Genomic DNA, 15,545 nt, shown 5'->3' on the forward strand with positions numbered 1-15,545 from the left:
AAGAATTTTGAAAGCAGCGAGAGAGAAGAAACAAGTTACATACAAGGGAACCCCCATAAGACAATCAGTGTGTTTCTCGACAGAAACTTTGCAGGCCAGGAGAGAGTGGGATGACACATTCAAAATACTGAAAGAAAAAACTGTTAACCAAGAATACTATACTGACAAAGCTGTCCTTCACATATGGAGAGACAAAGACTTTCCCAAGCAAACAAAAGCTGAGGGAATTCATCACCAATAGACCTGTCTTACAAGATATGCTAAAGGACATTCTTCCAGCTAAAATAAAAGAATGCCAATTAACATTGTAAAAATGTATGAATGTGTAAAAATCACTGGTAATAGTAAATATATCATCAAAATCATATTCTCTAATATTGTAATGGTGGTATATAATTAGATAGAACTAATCAATAAATTCAGTAAAGTTGTAACATACAAAGTCAACATACAGATATGAGTTGTTTTTTATACACTAACAATGAACTATCTGAAAAAGAGATAAAATAATCCCATTTACAATTGCATCAAAAACAGTAAAGTACGTAGGAATAAATTTAACCAAGGGGATGAAAAATCTCTACACTGAAAACTACAACACATTGATGAAAGAAATTGAAGAAGATACAAATAAATGAAAAGACATCCTGTGTTCATGGACTGGAAGAATTAATGTTGTTAAAATGTCTATACTACCCAGACCAATCCTCAGATTCAATGCAATCCCTATCAAAATTCCAGTGTTTTTCATAGAAACAGAAAAAAAACAATCCTAAAATTTGTATGGAACCACAAAAGACCCAGAATAGCCAAAGTAATCCTGAGAAAGAACAAAGATGAAGGTGTCACATGTCCTGATTTCAAACTATATTACAAAGCTATAATAATTGAAACAGTACGGTACTGGCATTAAAGACAGACAAACAAGTGGACCAGAATTGAGACCCCAGAAATAAACCCATGCGTATGGAGTCAATTAATATTTGACAGGGAAGCCAAGAATACTCAGTGGGGAAAAGATAGTCTCTTCAGTAAATGGTGTTAGGAAAACAGGATATTCACATGCAAAAGAATGAAACTGGACCCCTATCTTACACCACTCACAAAAATTAACTCAAAATGGATGTCTGAAACCATAAAACTCCTAGAAGAAAACATAGTAGAAAACTCCTTGAAATTGGTCTTGGCAATTATTTTTTGGATATGACACCAAAAGTACAAACACCAAAAGCAAAATTAAACAAGTGAAACTACATCAAACTAAAAGCTTCTTCACAGCAAAAGAAATAACTCACAAAATGAAAAGGCAACATATTGAATGGGAGAAAATACTTGCAAACTACATATCCGTTAAGGGGTTAATATCCAAAATGTCTAAGGAACTCATACAACTCAAGAGCAAATCATCATCATCATCCAATTTAAAAATGGGCAGAGGGTCTGAATAGACATTTTTCCAAAAAGACACACAAATGGCCAACAGGTACATGAAAATGTGCTCAACATCGCTCATCATCAGGGAAATGCACATCAAAGCAATGAGGTATCACCTCACATCTGTGAGAACGGCTGTTATCAGAAAGATAAGAAATAGCAAGTGTTGGGAATTCCCTGGTGGTCCAGTGGTTAGGACTCCACGTTTTCACTGCTGAGGACGCAGGTTCGATCCCTGGCCAGGGAACTTAAGATCCCACAAGCTGTGTGGCACAGCCAAAAACAGAAAAAAAATAGCAAGTGTTGGTAAGGATGTGGAGAAAAGGGATCCCTTGTGCACTGTTGGTAGGAATGTAAATTGGTGCAGCCACTACGGAAAGTAGTCAAATAGAACTATCATATCCAGCAATTTCACGTCTGGGTATATATCCAAAGGAAATTAAATCACTGTGTCACAGAGATATCTGCACCCTCATGTTCATAGTAGCATTATTTGTAACAGGCAAGACATGGAAAAAAGCTAAGTGTCTATCACCAGGTGAATGGATAAAGTAGTTGCAGTACATACATATGCAATAGAATATTATTCGGCCATTAAAAAGAAAATCCTGCCATTTGCAACATTATAGAAAAACCCTTGAGTGCATTATGGTAAGTGAATTAAGTCAGAGAGAGAAAGACAAATACCGTATGATCTCACATATATGTGTAACCTAAAAAACCTAAACTCATAGAATCAGAGTGTACAATTGTGTTTGCCAGGGTGGGGAGAATGGATGAAGGTGGTCAAAGGGTACAGATATAAGATATATTATTTGTGATATATACATACATAAAATATCACACTGTACACCTTAAATGTACACAATGTTACATATGTCAATTACATCTCAACAAAGCTGGGTGGGAGGGTGGGGAGAAAGAAAGACGTGAGGAGTGGGCTGGAGGAGAAGGATGGAGAAAGGAACTAAGCACCTACTTTCAGAGGCCATTTCAGATTCTTTCCAGTACTCACTCTTTATATGCTGGGCTGGGTGCTATGTGACACACACTTGCCATCTACAACTAAGTGACAAGAGGATGAGAAAGATAAACTAGAAGCAAATTCGCAAATTCTGGCAATAACTTTTTCAAAGCCATTAATGTTACCAATAGTAAGTGATAATAACTGGGAAGACAAAAGACACAGCAAATGATAATGTTTGTCCTGCTTTGTGAGAAGCTGAGGATGAAATGTAGGATTACTACTTTATATTTTGCAAATCTTACATTTACACAATGTCATATTATCAAAACTCTTAAGCCTTTTGAAAGTATGGCCAATCACATAAAAAGAATGACGGGCTCCACTCACAAAGGGGAAGGGACACTGTTTTAAGTCATTTGGATGAGATTTGCCAAAGACTCGTTCTGTGCTGTGCCCCAGTGATTCCAAGGACAGCAACCAACATTTCCTTACAAGTGAAATCAGATTAAAGAACATTAAGTCAGTTGTTTTTATGGGAAAATGAAACAAATGTACAGTGTGAGGAGTGTCGAGTATTCATTCATCCAACATTTACTAAACACATACGTGTGCCAAGCATTATTATGCTAGTTGAGCAAAGTAAATATTTAAAACAAATAATACAGCTTCTGCTTTCTGGGAACTAACAATCTAATGAGGAAAGTTGAGATGGAAATACTTATATGTTATAGAAGAAGGGTAGAGTATGCCAGGGAGGGCAGGAAGAATTTTACCTGTTTGCTTTGGGTATTGAAATGTAATATAGGAGCAGAAGAGTTTATTGGGTGGGGGGAAGGCAGCTAGTTTCCCAAAGTATGTTCTGTAGAATGCTAACCTGCTAAATTTGGAGACAGGAGATAGTGTGGGTATCTCCATGGTTAAACACTACATATTATAGCCCTCCTGTGGAGATTCACTATGAACATTAGCAAATTAGCAGCTCTAAGAAGTCCACTATTAAAAACAAAAGCACAAACCTATCCAACTTGCAGTTCCCATTGTAATTACTCATGGAACCCTTTTTAATAGAATAGCACCTATAAACAACCTTGGGAACAAATTTTGGGGAAACAGGTTGTACGGCCGTCAATGGCACTAGACAGCTGCCAACACTGCAGGAGAGGATGAGCCCAAAGCCAGGAGAATCCCTTTGGGCTGATTTCATTAGTTGCTGCATAACATTTCCAGAGCTACTTAACAAAAGTAAGCAAAATAGGGATCTGTAATACAAGATCAAGCAAGAAAAACACAAACCCACAGATGACTCCTGAATCCTTATTTTGATCACAAACATTGGTCTTCTGAAATGTTAACTCTTACCAGAGATAAAATGTATGAGAGATGAGGATGCTGGGACATGACAGGCTATGGGTCTTAGCCTATGTCTGTGCAAACATGTAAATGTCAATTATTGGACCACTCCTGTAATATGATGGAGAAAAAAGCTACTTAAATGAAACCTCAGTTGCAGTTTCAAGAAATTCAAAGAGCCAAGCCCATCTAACCAAAAACTCATTCATACCAACCAGTCGACCCCATTTCTCACATTGTGTCAGGGTGCCTGGACTCTAACACAAACGCATTTACTATATTCTAGCTGATAAAGAACCTTTGCTCATTTCATTAACATTTATTTTAAATGTCCAGATGGCACACTAGATAGTAATGAAGTCACAGATTAGTAAAAGCTTCTCATGACCATCAACCATTCCTTATACACACAATTCTGATCTGGGCACTGCATTTCAGTTTGCTCAATGAGTTAGTGAGACAGGCTAGTTAGTATAGAGAAATTTGTTTCTTTTCTAAAAGATCCCACAGAAAAAGACCAACTGCTACAATCAATCAGATTCTGCACTGGTTTTAGGACAAGCGATGGCAGGTGAATGTTTTCGTTGATTTTTCTCCTCCTCTGGCCCTTGTCTGGCCCCCTTCACTGATGCTGCAAAATATCTGTTCCTTACACTGAACACAGCCAACTCACAATTTCCTGTGTATGCCTTATTTACAAGATGGATGAAATGCTGCATATTCTGTACTCCACTGGTATTATTCTCTCACAACATTCATTTGCCATCCCCTTGTATGTGCATGAGAAATGCAAAACAATTTAAATATTAGTCTAAGGTCAAACAAAGAAGCCCCCTCAAAATACATGTCCATCACAATGATTATTTTAAGACTCCTGCCACAGCTCCCTTTCTAGTGCGTCCTGCAGTGGACTAGAACACACTTTTCCAAGGTGGTGGCGTCTGTATGGAAATGTGGGGTGGAAATAGGCACTGCACCTGCTGTCAGAACACCTGCATATGCCCAACTGGACCTCTTGTCAAGTGTGTGGCCTCAGATGACTTCACAGCTCACTCTAAAATGAGAGGGTTGGACTGAATGATTTCTAAAGTTTCTTCTCATTCTAAAGATTCTTACTTTCATTCTTTGTGTGATCAAGTACCATTTCACTGTGGAGAGTTGTTTAAAAATGATTGATGGCTAAATTACAAAAACCTGTCAATTCCTCTAACGCTTGGATCACTCAGATTCCTATTTGCTAAGCTTATATCATCTTTGAAATTGTTGGCATACAACTATTATAGTTCTAACTTCTCATTTTCTTTGCAAATTCTAGCCAATAAGGCAAGATAATTGCATAACTGATATACTCAGTATACAGAATGCAGTCATGAGGCATGAGACATTTTTTATACACTGCCTTTTAAGGCCCATAGTACAAACTTCTGTCATTTAAAAGTGGCTCCTAAAATGCAGCCCAAGATTCAAGGGAAATCATCTCAGAAGCTTGCTGAACGCGCAGATTCCTGGGCTCCAGAATTTGCATTTTAACGCGCACTATGTCAATTCTTATACCACCGAAATTTTAGAAACGCTGACTAAAGATTTCAACAGTAACTAGAAATTATTTTTGAAAATTAACTATTGAAAAAAATGGGGCACAGACCTGAATGTTAATCTGAGAGGGGTTATTTATTAGATAATTTACCAAATTTGAGGTTTTGAAAGTTGCATAAATTATTGTACCTTAAAATTTCCCAAACAAATCTCTTCCTAACTACACAGTAAGCAGCATATGAACGAGACTGCAAGTGAAGTCCATTCTTTAAAAATGTACTAAAATCTTTCAACTAAATGCATCAAAATGCAAATAAACAATCACATTTTTATGTCCTGGGATTAGGCCAGGATGGCGTTTATGTTTCTGAAGCAATCCACAAAGCCAAGATTGAGGTTTCAGAGGAAGGCACCAAGGCATCTGCAGCTACAGGTATGTTCCTAAGAGCACAGTGTCAGCAACACTCAGTCAGCTGCTTCCCCCTTATCTCCCTCTGTTAGATTTATCCAGTTCAACCTTCACACTTCTAAGCCTCCCCACTAAAAACCCAAGTCCAGATGTAGTAGAGCATTCTAAAAAAAGAAATGTTAACAGAACAAAGTTTTTGAAAAGAGATAGCCATTTTGTAAAGGATTTGTAGCACGACCCCATAAACAAGGAATAGAGTCATTTTGAAAATTACCTTCAGGAAGGAATTTATTCCATGGAATATTTTGAAAATAGGACACAGTGTTGGCTAAGTGGTATCTTTTCCCTTTAATTTTCCCATTTGCACCCCATCATAACACTAAACAATGCTATATCATTAGGATGCTTTTATTTCTCCAAAAATCAAGGCATATAAGTGACTTCGTATCCAATTTTAATAGTGACTTTCCTCAAATGAAGAGAAAATACAACGGGATTCTATTCTTTATCTTTCCTGCAGCTCTGTTGTTACTGAAAAGGTCTCGGATTCCTATTTTTAAAGCAGATCGGCCATTCATCTTTTTCCTGAGAGAACCCAACACAGGTATTACAGTATTTTTTGATAGGAGTCACATAAATTAAATATTTATCAGCATCTCTCTAGCAACAAAGCCTCATTTGTCCACCCTAACCTAAAACAAGCATTCCTTCTAGCTGGTTTCCATGGTGCTTCAGAAGCTTCTCAGTTGCTATGTCATGTATCCTGAGAAAGGGGAATATTTCATAACTACTGAGCAAACTAATAACCTCGGTGGCTTTTTTGCCTTCTGTTTCTCTCAGCTCATTTATAGTTGATGTAGGTCTTTAAAAATTCAGGTTTCTACTTCTGGGGAGACTTAAAGTCATGAAAGTAAAATAAATGATAAATCTTTTTTCCCCATTGTTGCCAAGCTTTCTTGGCCTTAGAGGATGAAAGAATTCCTTCAGGCCACTAGAGTGTCCAAGCAGTCCTCTGGCTCTCAGCACCCCTAGTATCCTAGGGAACGCACCTGCATTTCTATAGTTTTCCTGTTGATCTTTCTCAAGCTTGCTGAAGTTACACAAAAATCAAATGTTTGCCCTAGTACTTGTTAGGTCCCACCACACAACCTCATCTTAATCCAAAGAGGGGATGGTACAGGCAGAGCCTTAGCACATCAGAAGGACAAGCAGAAGTCCTTTAAGCATCAACAACAGTGAACAAAGTATTCAAATTATTCCTCTTAATGTCGCCCCACCCTCTCTGGCAATTACTTATCAGCCTAGGAAAGAAAAAGAGATTCTCAGTAAAGAGTTGTTGGCAAGTCTAAACAATGTGTCAAAAAGAAATAGGATGGAACAAGTCTAACAAAATCAAGCAAAAGTGGATCTACTTTAACTAAACATCAGGCATTATTTTTATTTATGGAGAGAAAAAAAGTCAAGTTAGAATAATGAAAATTACGCATAGGTTTTACACAAATTGTTAAGGAAATACTGTCAACATCATTTTATCTGAGAATCATTTGCATACTGCTGTAACTTGTGCTAGAAATCAAAGAGACACTTGCGACAAAAAGGATGAAGATAATCATTCACTAGGAAATCATCTATTGGGGGATTATTTGGGGAGAAAAAGTCCATCAACAAAATATATCCTCTTAGTATTTCACCATGATCATCCCAACCCCATATTTATTAGATGAAAATGTCACTTATCACTTAGAACAGGCAACAGAGAGCCCTCTCTTAGAAAGGATACAGGTCAAAAAATGAAAGAGGAAAAAAAAAAAAGACAGGTTCTACTCCCTCAAGAAACAAAGAAACAGGACTAAACTTCAACAGAAAGGTCACTGTCAAAAGCTCATAGCCAATAAAGGTTGATGACAGTTAAGAGAGAACAGTTTCTCTTTTGGAATTCAACTGCATAAAATGATGTAAAATCTTTGAACTACCTAGTAAAGGACACACCACTGTTTCCGTGCTAAGAGTTTCCAGAACGGCCATAGTAAACAGAATGAAAATACAATCCAACACCAGTTCCATAATCCGCCGCACGTCTAAATATAGTCCTTGTGAATTTATTTACCTCTCTTTCTGGGAGGTACTTGCTCATAACACACAAGGCAAAGTGGCTATTCTTCTGGTGACGGGGTATTGAAAGGACAAATGAGTCTCAGCCTTCAGTACACCAAATTGACAAAGCTTACTGATAAGGGTAAATAATGACTCAATCAGTTGACAAATGGGACACATACAAGAACATTACAAAAAATGATCTTAACCTGAAAATTAAACTGTTGGAGAACATCATTTGTCCAGCCTACAGTCATCCATCCATTGATCTAAAGGGGCTAAAAGACATGATATTCCCCTCAAATGTACTCCCCCTCCCCTTTGCTTACAAAAATTCTGCAGTATTTCACTAATTCAACTAATATGCCCAGTTTCTTAAAATGTAAAAAAAACCTGCAAGAGATGAGATATTAAGCTTGAATTTTGATGGGCTTCAAAGCTTGTGACTAGGTTTTGGGATGAGGGCGTAGAGTATGGAGGCAGAGAGATTAAGGACAAAAAGAGGAGACAGAACAAACTGCTTCTTTCCAACTCCCTCGAGGGTTCATACCCCAAAATGTATTAAAGGTCAAGCAAGAGTCTAAAGGATTATTACCTCATGAGCAACCTGTGAAATGCAACTAAGAACTTTCTGATAAGGAAAGTGGCCAAATATTGGACTAGATTGAATCCCTTTCCTAAATATTCTTGTTAAGTATTAACTTTTATCTGAATGACTTGTAGTCCCCCTCCTGTTAATCTCAGAATCTAAACATATATAATTTAAAACCAGACAGTATATTCTGGATTTTGTGTATCTCTTGTTGAATTTAGCAATGTGACTGCAGCTAATTACCTTAACAATTCCATTTACTAAATGATATCCTGCTTAAAGGTATTTTGTAGAGGTGAAAAAATGTTTAAAGAATTGCATATGAAAATACTATTTAACACTACGTTAAATGCTTTTTTTTCTTGACAGCATTTGTCTTCAGTATTGGGAGAGTTTCAAATCCCCTAAACTGAATTAACAGATCTCAAGCATGTTCTCCACTTTCATCGATGCTTTTCTTCATAAAAAGTTACAATTTCATTTTGCTATACCCTTGATTTTAAAAATGTTCTGCTAAAGTATAAAAAGATAAGGGTATGTGATTTTCAAATATTATGAACCTAAAAATACTTCAATTTTACCATAATTTTATAAATTTATTTCACCCTCTCTTAATCTAAATGTATTTTAGCCTTCTTTTCTACTGGTTATCCCAAAAGCACTACAAGGCACAGCAGTGATCTATGAATGGTAAGTGAGTCAGGTCACAGGGTCACGTCCTCAGTAAGGACACGTGAGGCCATGTTGGACTGAGGGCGGACAGTGAATAGTGTTCAGTTTTCCTTATCCTGGATAACTTAGGGAGAATGCAAAATGAGCAAAGTCATTTGAAACATGTTTCCTTTCCATTTAGCTTCTAAATAAAATGGAGAGTTGAAGTGTAATAGCAGAGCAGAACAAAGAGATCCCTGTTGAAACCCCAGTCTGTTGTGAGACTTCTGTACGTATGGCATCAAGCTGCTAAATGCTAGACGTTTCAGAGTATCTGGTATACCCCAAACTTACAACTCCCTGACTGATGGCTTCACCTTAGTGCCATCCACAATCCTAGTGAGAAAGGAAAAGGGGTTGAAGGAAAGTAAGTAAGGAAACCAATAAAGTCCAAAGGCGTCTGCTTTTAAAACAGCTTTAAAGAGTCTGCCTATCCGCCACAGATACCATCATTTCCATTATCTAGGCAGAAATGGAGCATGTTGGAGTGGCCAACAAAATCTAAGAACATAGAGTAAAAAGACAATGCAGATTATGTAACACGTAATTACAGTTAGGTTTAACAAATGTGAACTTCAAGTGGTGTATTTTTCCAATGCTAAAAAGCAAGGCCTTTAAAATTCCATTATCTTAAGATGGTTTTAAATGATTACTTTAAATGTGATTATTTCCTAAACCACACAAGAGTAAAATAGAGCATTTATTGATGGAATAACAAAAGTGCTTTTCTTAAATATTCTTCAAAATACATTTGTACAACTTACAATAATATATCCAAAATAACTGTATATACAAAACATTGCCTAGTTTTAATGTATGTGCTTTTTTCCCCAAAAATTACAAAGTAACTTCTTTTTTATTTTTTTGGCAAAGTTCAACCTTAACAGAGGTGACAATTTTAAAGGTTGGTTTAAGAAAATAGAACCTGAGGGAAATTGACACGCAAGAGTCAATGACAAGCAAGAGATTTGGAGGAATATTTTTAGTTTGTTAAATAAAAATGTTTTTTAGAGTGATACTTTTCACATTACAAAAATAAACCAAAATGAAGAAAAGGTCACTGTAAAATGATGGAAAAAGGATCTGTAGACTTGCTCTTAGTATTTCAAAAAGCCAACAATGCATGTCAAAAAATGAATGCAAGATCACAACAGTCTTGTATTTACTTTGTATTTGGAGAAGGTAGTGAAATAAGTGGCCACATTCTGTTTTCTTTTAATTGCTATTAATATGGTTGATCTGATTGGCTCTTCGATGAATTTCATCCAAGAAGTTCTCCAGTTGTTCTATTAGCATTCTTTTTTTAAACCTGTATAAAAAAATAAGTAATAGCACTCTCAATTTCTTTTTAACAAATAGTTATATATCAGTATACTTTTTTTTAAAGGAGAGAAACTGCCTTGGAAAGATTTTTCAAAGTGAGATGAAAATGAAAAATCAACTTTATGATATATAAAATCTCTTGGAAGATTAGCAAATTATTTTATCAGTAGAGTATTATAGTTTGTTCCTAAAACAAATAATCCAGGCCTAAGTACAATGGGAAAGAGGTTATTTCTTCCACAATCAAAAAGAAAAAGGGGGGAGAAAAAACCCTAATAAATACAAGGGTTATAAATATTCCAGCAATATGGGCTCCCAAAGCAATGACTCCAACAGCTTCTTATGCTCTTTGAACACTGAATGTTGAATGGAATGTGAATAAAATATGAATATAATTCCCCACAAAACGGAAGAAGAAATGAAATTTGGGCAATTGCATTTAAACTGTGGTGTTCTACTATTACAATTTGAAAACTAGCAAATCAAGGACACTTAGACATCTGTAGTATAGGATACAGCAAACAAAGTTCAAGTTGCAAGTTTTAAATTTTTGCGGTAATAAATATAGTAGACTAAAATTGCTTTTGTCTGCCTAAGTATTAATACTGCTGATGCTTTTCAGCATATCCAAAAACACTGCCCAATCTATACCTACTTCCTCTCTACTTGTACACTAATATGACTACCGACCATAATACTATACAACTCTCTAAAAGGTGGCAGAAGGAGGGCTTCCCTGGTGGCGCAGTGGTTGAGAGTCTGCCTGCTGATGCAGGGGATGCGGGTTTGGGCCCCGGTCCGGGAGGATCCCACATGCCGCGGAGCGGCTAGGCCCGTGAGCCATGGCCGCTGGACCTGCGCGTCCGGAGCCTGTGCTCCGCAACGGGAGAGGCCACAGCAGTGAGAGGCCTGCATAATGCAAAAAAAAAAAAAAAAAAAAAAAAAGGTGGCAGAAGTAGAATGCAGGCACCCGGAATATAGCTAAATCGATGATGAAGTTTGAGTTGGCAGAATGTTACATAAAGAGCAGAATGAGTTAAATACTCAATATCAATAATATGAAAAGTTATGGCCTTATCTTGAAACTTCAAAGTAACCTATGCTCTAGCCACTCATAGAAAAAAAAAAATAGAATTAACAGCTTTATCTAAAAAAACCTTTACATGTAGGATGGAAGAAACTGGGGGACTAATTAAAGGGTGGGTATCTTGGAAGGTCAGATGAGACAAATGCTAAGTTTTCTTACATTACTAAAATTCTAAAAGTCTTGAAGAAGAAATAAAAAATTGCTTTTTTACTCACTGAACTCATACAACTATGCTTTCCAGTTAACTGCACTTCATAGTTACCATTTATAATCTTGATCCACATTCCTTGTACTAAAGTACATAATCCTGGGCTACTGAGGCAATCAGAATAAGGCCCATTTGTCCAGCTCTGGTCCCCTTAATTACATGTTTTCCCACATACAAGTGAACTGCATTCAAATATTGCCTTTCAAGATTACGTTTTATCACTAATATTAACTGTAGTTCAAATATACAAAGGAGAAAAATTAAAGACTATAACATATAAAGACACCAAAAAGCCACAGAGTAGGATAAACGAGAATTATGCAAGAATCTGTAATGTGTAGAGAGAAAGGGTCCATGATTTCTGAAGAATTTCTGTGTAGCTATTTTTTAAGTGAACTTCTTTCAATAAACTGAAAAAAAGAGAGAAGTACTTATATACAAAGGGGTGTGTCATATACATGCATAACAACACAAGTATAAAACAGATACTGTTAAAATACCAACTATAGAAAACTGGGGACTCACTGCATCATATAATGTACAACAGATTATTTACCTTGATGCTTCTTTAATGACATTTTGTAAAAATATTAGTCTTGTTTGTAAACTGCCTTGCACATGCTTCAGTAAAGTGAAGATCCTTTCATATTCTTAAAACGAGAAGCAAAAAGAAAAATTAAGTGGCTTTAATTTGCATTCTTATTCAATATTTTTCTATTACAGTTTACTATATCAAGATATACTAAGACAAAACCAAAACTAGTCTACATAAAATTTTCACTGCTCATTAGAGATTTTATAATACACATATTTCATCATACATCAAAAAAGATAAAATAGCTTTTCAAACACTGCTTTTTTTTTTGGTAAAAGTTCTCAATAGGGTATCAAATATAAAGCTTAGAAGGATGAGTAAACAGCTTTTTGGTAGTGCCACAGAAAATTAAGAAGTGGCCTTTACAAAAATCCATCCTTATGACAAATTCTAAATTACATCTAACCTTGGGAGTGGATAAAATAGAGCGGGGGAGAAAAAAAAAGTTAAGAGTGCTGTCTCACAGGAATAAAGATGCAGATGTAGAGAATGGACTTGAGGACACTAGGAGTGGGAAGGGTAAGCCGGGACGAAGTGAGAGAGTAGCATTGACATATATACACTACCAAATGTAAAATAGCTAGCTAGTGGGAAGCAGCTGCATAGCACAGGGAGATCAGCTCGGTGCTTTGTGACCACCTAGATGGGTGCGACAGGGAGGGTGGGAAGGAGACACAAGAGGGAGGGGATATGGGGATATATGTATACGTATAGCTGATTCACTTTGTTATAAAGCAGAAACTAACATACCATTCTAAAGCAATTATACTCCAATAAAGATGTTTAAAATATATATATATACACGTCGTAATTGGTGGGAAAAAAAAGGATGCTGCCTCAGTTTCAAGTTTTCACATAAAACTTTGCCAAGGACTATAAGCTCCTAAATGGCCAGTACTGAGTCTTACCCACTTCTGGACCACCCATGGGCCACCGCACCATCATAGCAGGTGATCTGCCAACATCTTTGGAATGAACGTCAATGATATTGAAACTTTATCTCACAAAGTTCTTCTGTACTCATATAATAGATAGCTTTCATAATTTTAGTTTTTTGGCCTAAACACATCCCTGATCACTATTATAGTTTAAATCTTAAAAGTTAAGATGGTAGGTAGGTACTATGCCTAGAACCTTACAAATACGAAGTCATTTAATAGTCACTACATCTGTCTGGGTTTGCTGTTACCTTAAAATTCCAGTTGCTGGTTGACAGAATGCTCAAGACTATGGGTTCCTGTCATGGTAGGAACCATGTGTGTCTGTGAGTTCCTGCTCTGCTCTCAGTCCCTCCTACTTACCACACCTAACACAGTACTTTGGATACAGCAGCTATTCAGTAAGTGTTTGTTGGCTGAATAAAGAACCAAATCTTATATAGCTCATATGTTGTTTAAGAGTGATCTAAAATCAGATCTATGCTTTAGTTTATTTGACTTTTTTTTTTGAGCACAAACAGAAATCAAATCTGATGTTTGTGTCTAATTATACATACTTCTTCCTGGCTTTCGGATCTCTTTCATTATTTGTGCTTTTAGTTCAGTGTTGACCTCTTCATGGCTTCTGCAATGCATCAATTTCTTCCCTTTGTTGAGTGAAGACGCTGGTAGATTCTCTTCAGGACATTGTTCTTTATCTCTTGGCTCCTCGTGATTTTCTAAAAATCCACCAACAGTGAGGTCATTAGTTCCTAAGTGGTCATGGCCGAGAGCCTCTGTATGATTGGTTGGTCGTTCCAGTAAATTGGCTGGAGAAGAAGATGCTGAAAATTCACTTTCCATAGCATTTGGTGTAATATCTGATGAAAGTTGGTCTGCAACATGATTTTCAACCACATCATCTATTGTCGAATCATTAGTGGCTTCTGAAACTAAAAATAAAAGTAAGAAAAAAAAATGATGAGAGCCAATTTCAAAGCACACAGTAAAGAAAACCTCAAAGAAACAATATTACAGCAAATCACAACTGATCTCCCTGACTGCTGCAAATTAACAATTTGATATGGTTTTTAAGCTTTGCCAAATATATGGTATATTTCAATGTGAAACATTCACAATATTTTAAAAACCTGTACAATTTTTGCCCTTAGGAATAAAAATAAAAGCCAGTTTCAAACAACTTTTAGTTCTCTGCTTTATTCTATGGCAATTTTATTGAATAAGTAGGTTTTTAATGCTTTAGGGAAATATATGTGATCAAGATTATCATGGTTATCCTTTTATTAGAGAGTACTAGTTCACTCCAACTTACCTCTACCTTGTAAGTTATTACCGTTCAGAGGCAAAAGTGAACACAGGGAGTTTAGGCTGATCAATATTCTGCAGCAACACACCACCAAACCTCCAAAGCGCCCCCTTTTCTTATAACCATCCATATAGTCTTCATTACTTGAGCAGTGAAGAATAGCTGGTGCCCACTTTAGTTCACTAGACTACTAGACTTAAAAGCTTGCAAGCTTACTACTTAATATTAGATTATTGTACTTGCTCCTCACAGAAAGCAGCAAAATTCTAAGTTCTCTGATTGCTCACCAAACCACCAGGACACCAGCTGAATTCATCTCTTTACTGTTCAAAATGTAAACTCATCCCCACAAAAATTCCCTGAACTTCTGACTCCCTCCCTCCTAAATTCTATTCCATGATGTGCAAACTTTACTGAATATTCTCTAGAGTAACTCCTGCTTTAATCGAAACCCAACTCTCCTGCAAAGAAACTGCTGTCAAACACTCTCCGTGGACTTAAAATAAGGATGTGGGGCTTCCCTGCTGGCGCAGTGGTTAAGAATCCGCCTGCCAATGCAGGGGACACGGGTTCGAGCCCTGGTCCGGGAAGATCCCACATGCCACACAGCAACTAAGCCCGTGCACCACAACTACTGAGCCTGTGCCCTAGAGCCCGCGAGCCACAACTACTAAGCCCCTGTGCCACAACTACTGAAGCCCACGTGCCTAGAGCCCATGTTCCGAAACAAAGAGAAGCCACCGCAATGAGAAGCCCACGCACCGCAACGAAGAGTAGCCCCCACTCGCCGCAACTAGAGAAAGCCTGCGTGCAGCAACAAAGACCCAACGCAGCCAAAAATAAAATAAAATAAAATAAATGTATAAAAATAAATAAATAAATAAGGATGTGGAGTCACTAATCCCTTCACCTTCCAATGCCACTTCAAGAACATTTCTCCATGCACTCTTGAAAAATTCTTGCTCTTCTGAGATTTAATTATCCCACTCAACTCA

The 15,545-nt window shown here is 36.9% G+C and overlaps 2 protein-coding genes across 6 annotated transcripts in view; one reads left to right on the plus strand and one right to left on the minus strand.

Moving 5' to 3' along the window:
- Window positions 1–8,795, plus strand: part of SERPINE3 (serpin family E member 3) — a 30,562-nt gene extending 21,767 nt beyond the window's left edge. Inside the window, 3 exon segments of the mRNA XM_029209875.1 lie at window positions 5,634–5,720; window positions 6,217–6,300; window positions 8,752–8,795. Coding sequence (XP_029065708.1) covers window positions 5,634–5,720; window positions 6,217–6,300; window positions 8,752–8,795 — 215 coding nt within the window.
- INTS6 (integrator complex subunit 6) overlaps window positions 1–15,545 on the minus strand; it is a 111,525-nt gene that overhangs the window by 13,032 nt on the left and 82,948 nt on the right. For 3 of the 5 annotated variants that reach the window (XR_003791687.1, XR_003791686.1, XM_029209872.1), the window contains exons 16-18: window positions 13,802–14,176; window positions 12,268–12,361; window positions 10,260–10,402 (exon numbers count right to left, since the gene is read on the minus strand). Coding sequence is in view for 3 of the 5 variants with exons in the window: in XM_029209872.1 (XP_029065705.1) it covers window positions 10,309–10,402; window positions 12,268–12,361; window positions 13,802–14,176 (563 nt within the window). In the remaining 2 variants the exon portion in view is untranslated. Of the gene's footprint in view, window positions 1–9,780; window positions 10,403–12,267; window positions 12,362–13,801; window positions 14,177–15,545 lie in introns of those variants that run through there. The other 2 variants (XM_029209871.1, XM_029209873.1) reach the window with 2 other exon arrangements.

Source organism: Monodon monoceros, unplaced genomic scaffold (assembly GCF_005190385.1).
Source record: "Monodon monoceros isolate NGI ecotype Baffin Bay Population unplaced genomic scaffold, NGI_Narwhal_1 Super_Scaffold_8, whole genome shotgun sequence".
Taxonomy (NCBI): Eukaryota; Metazoa; Chordata; class Mammalia; order Artiodactyla; family Monodontidae; genus Monodon; species Monodon monoceros.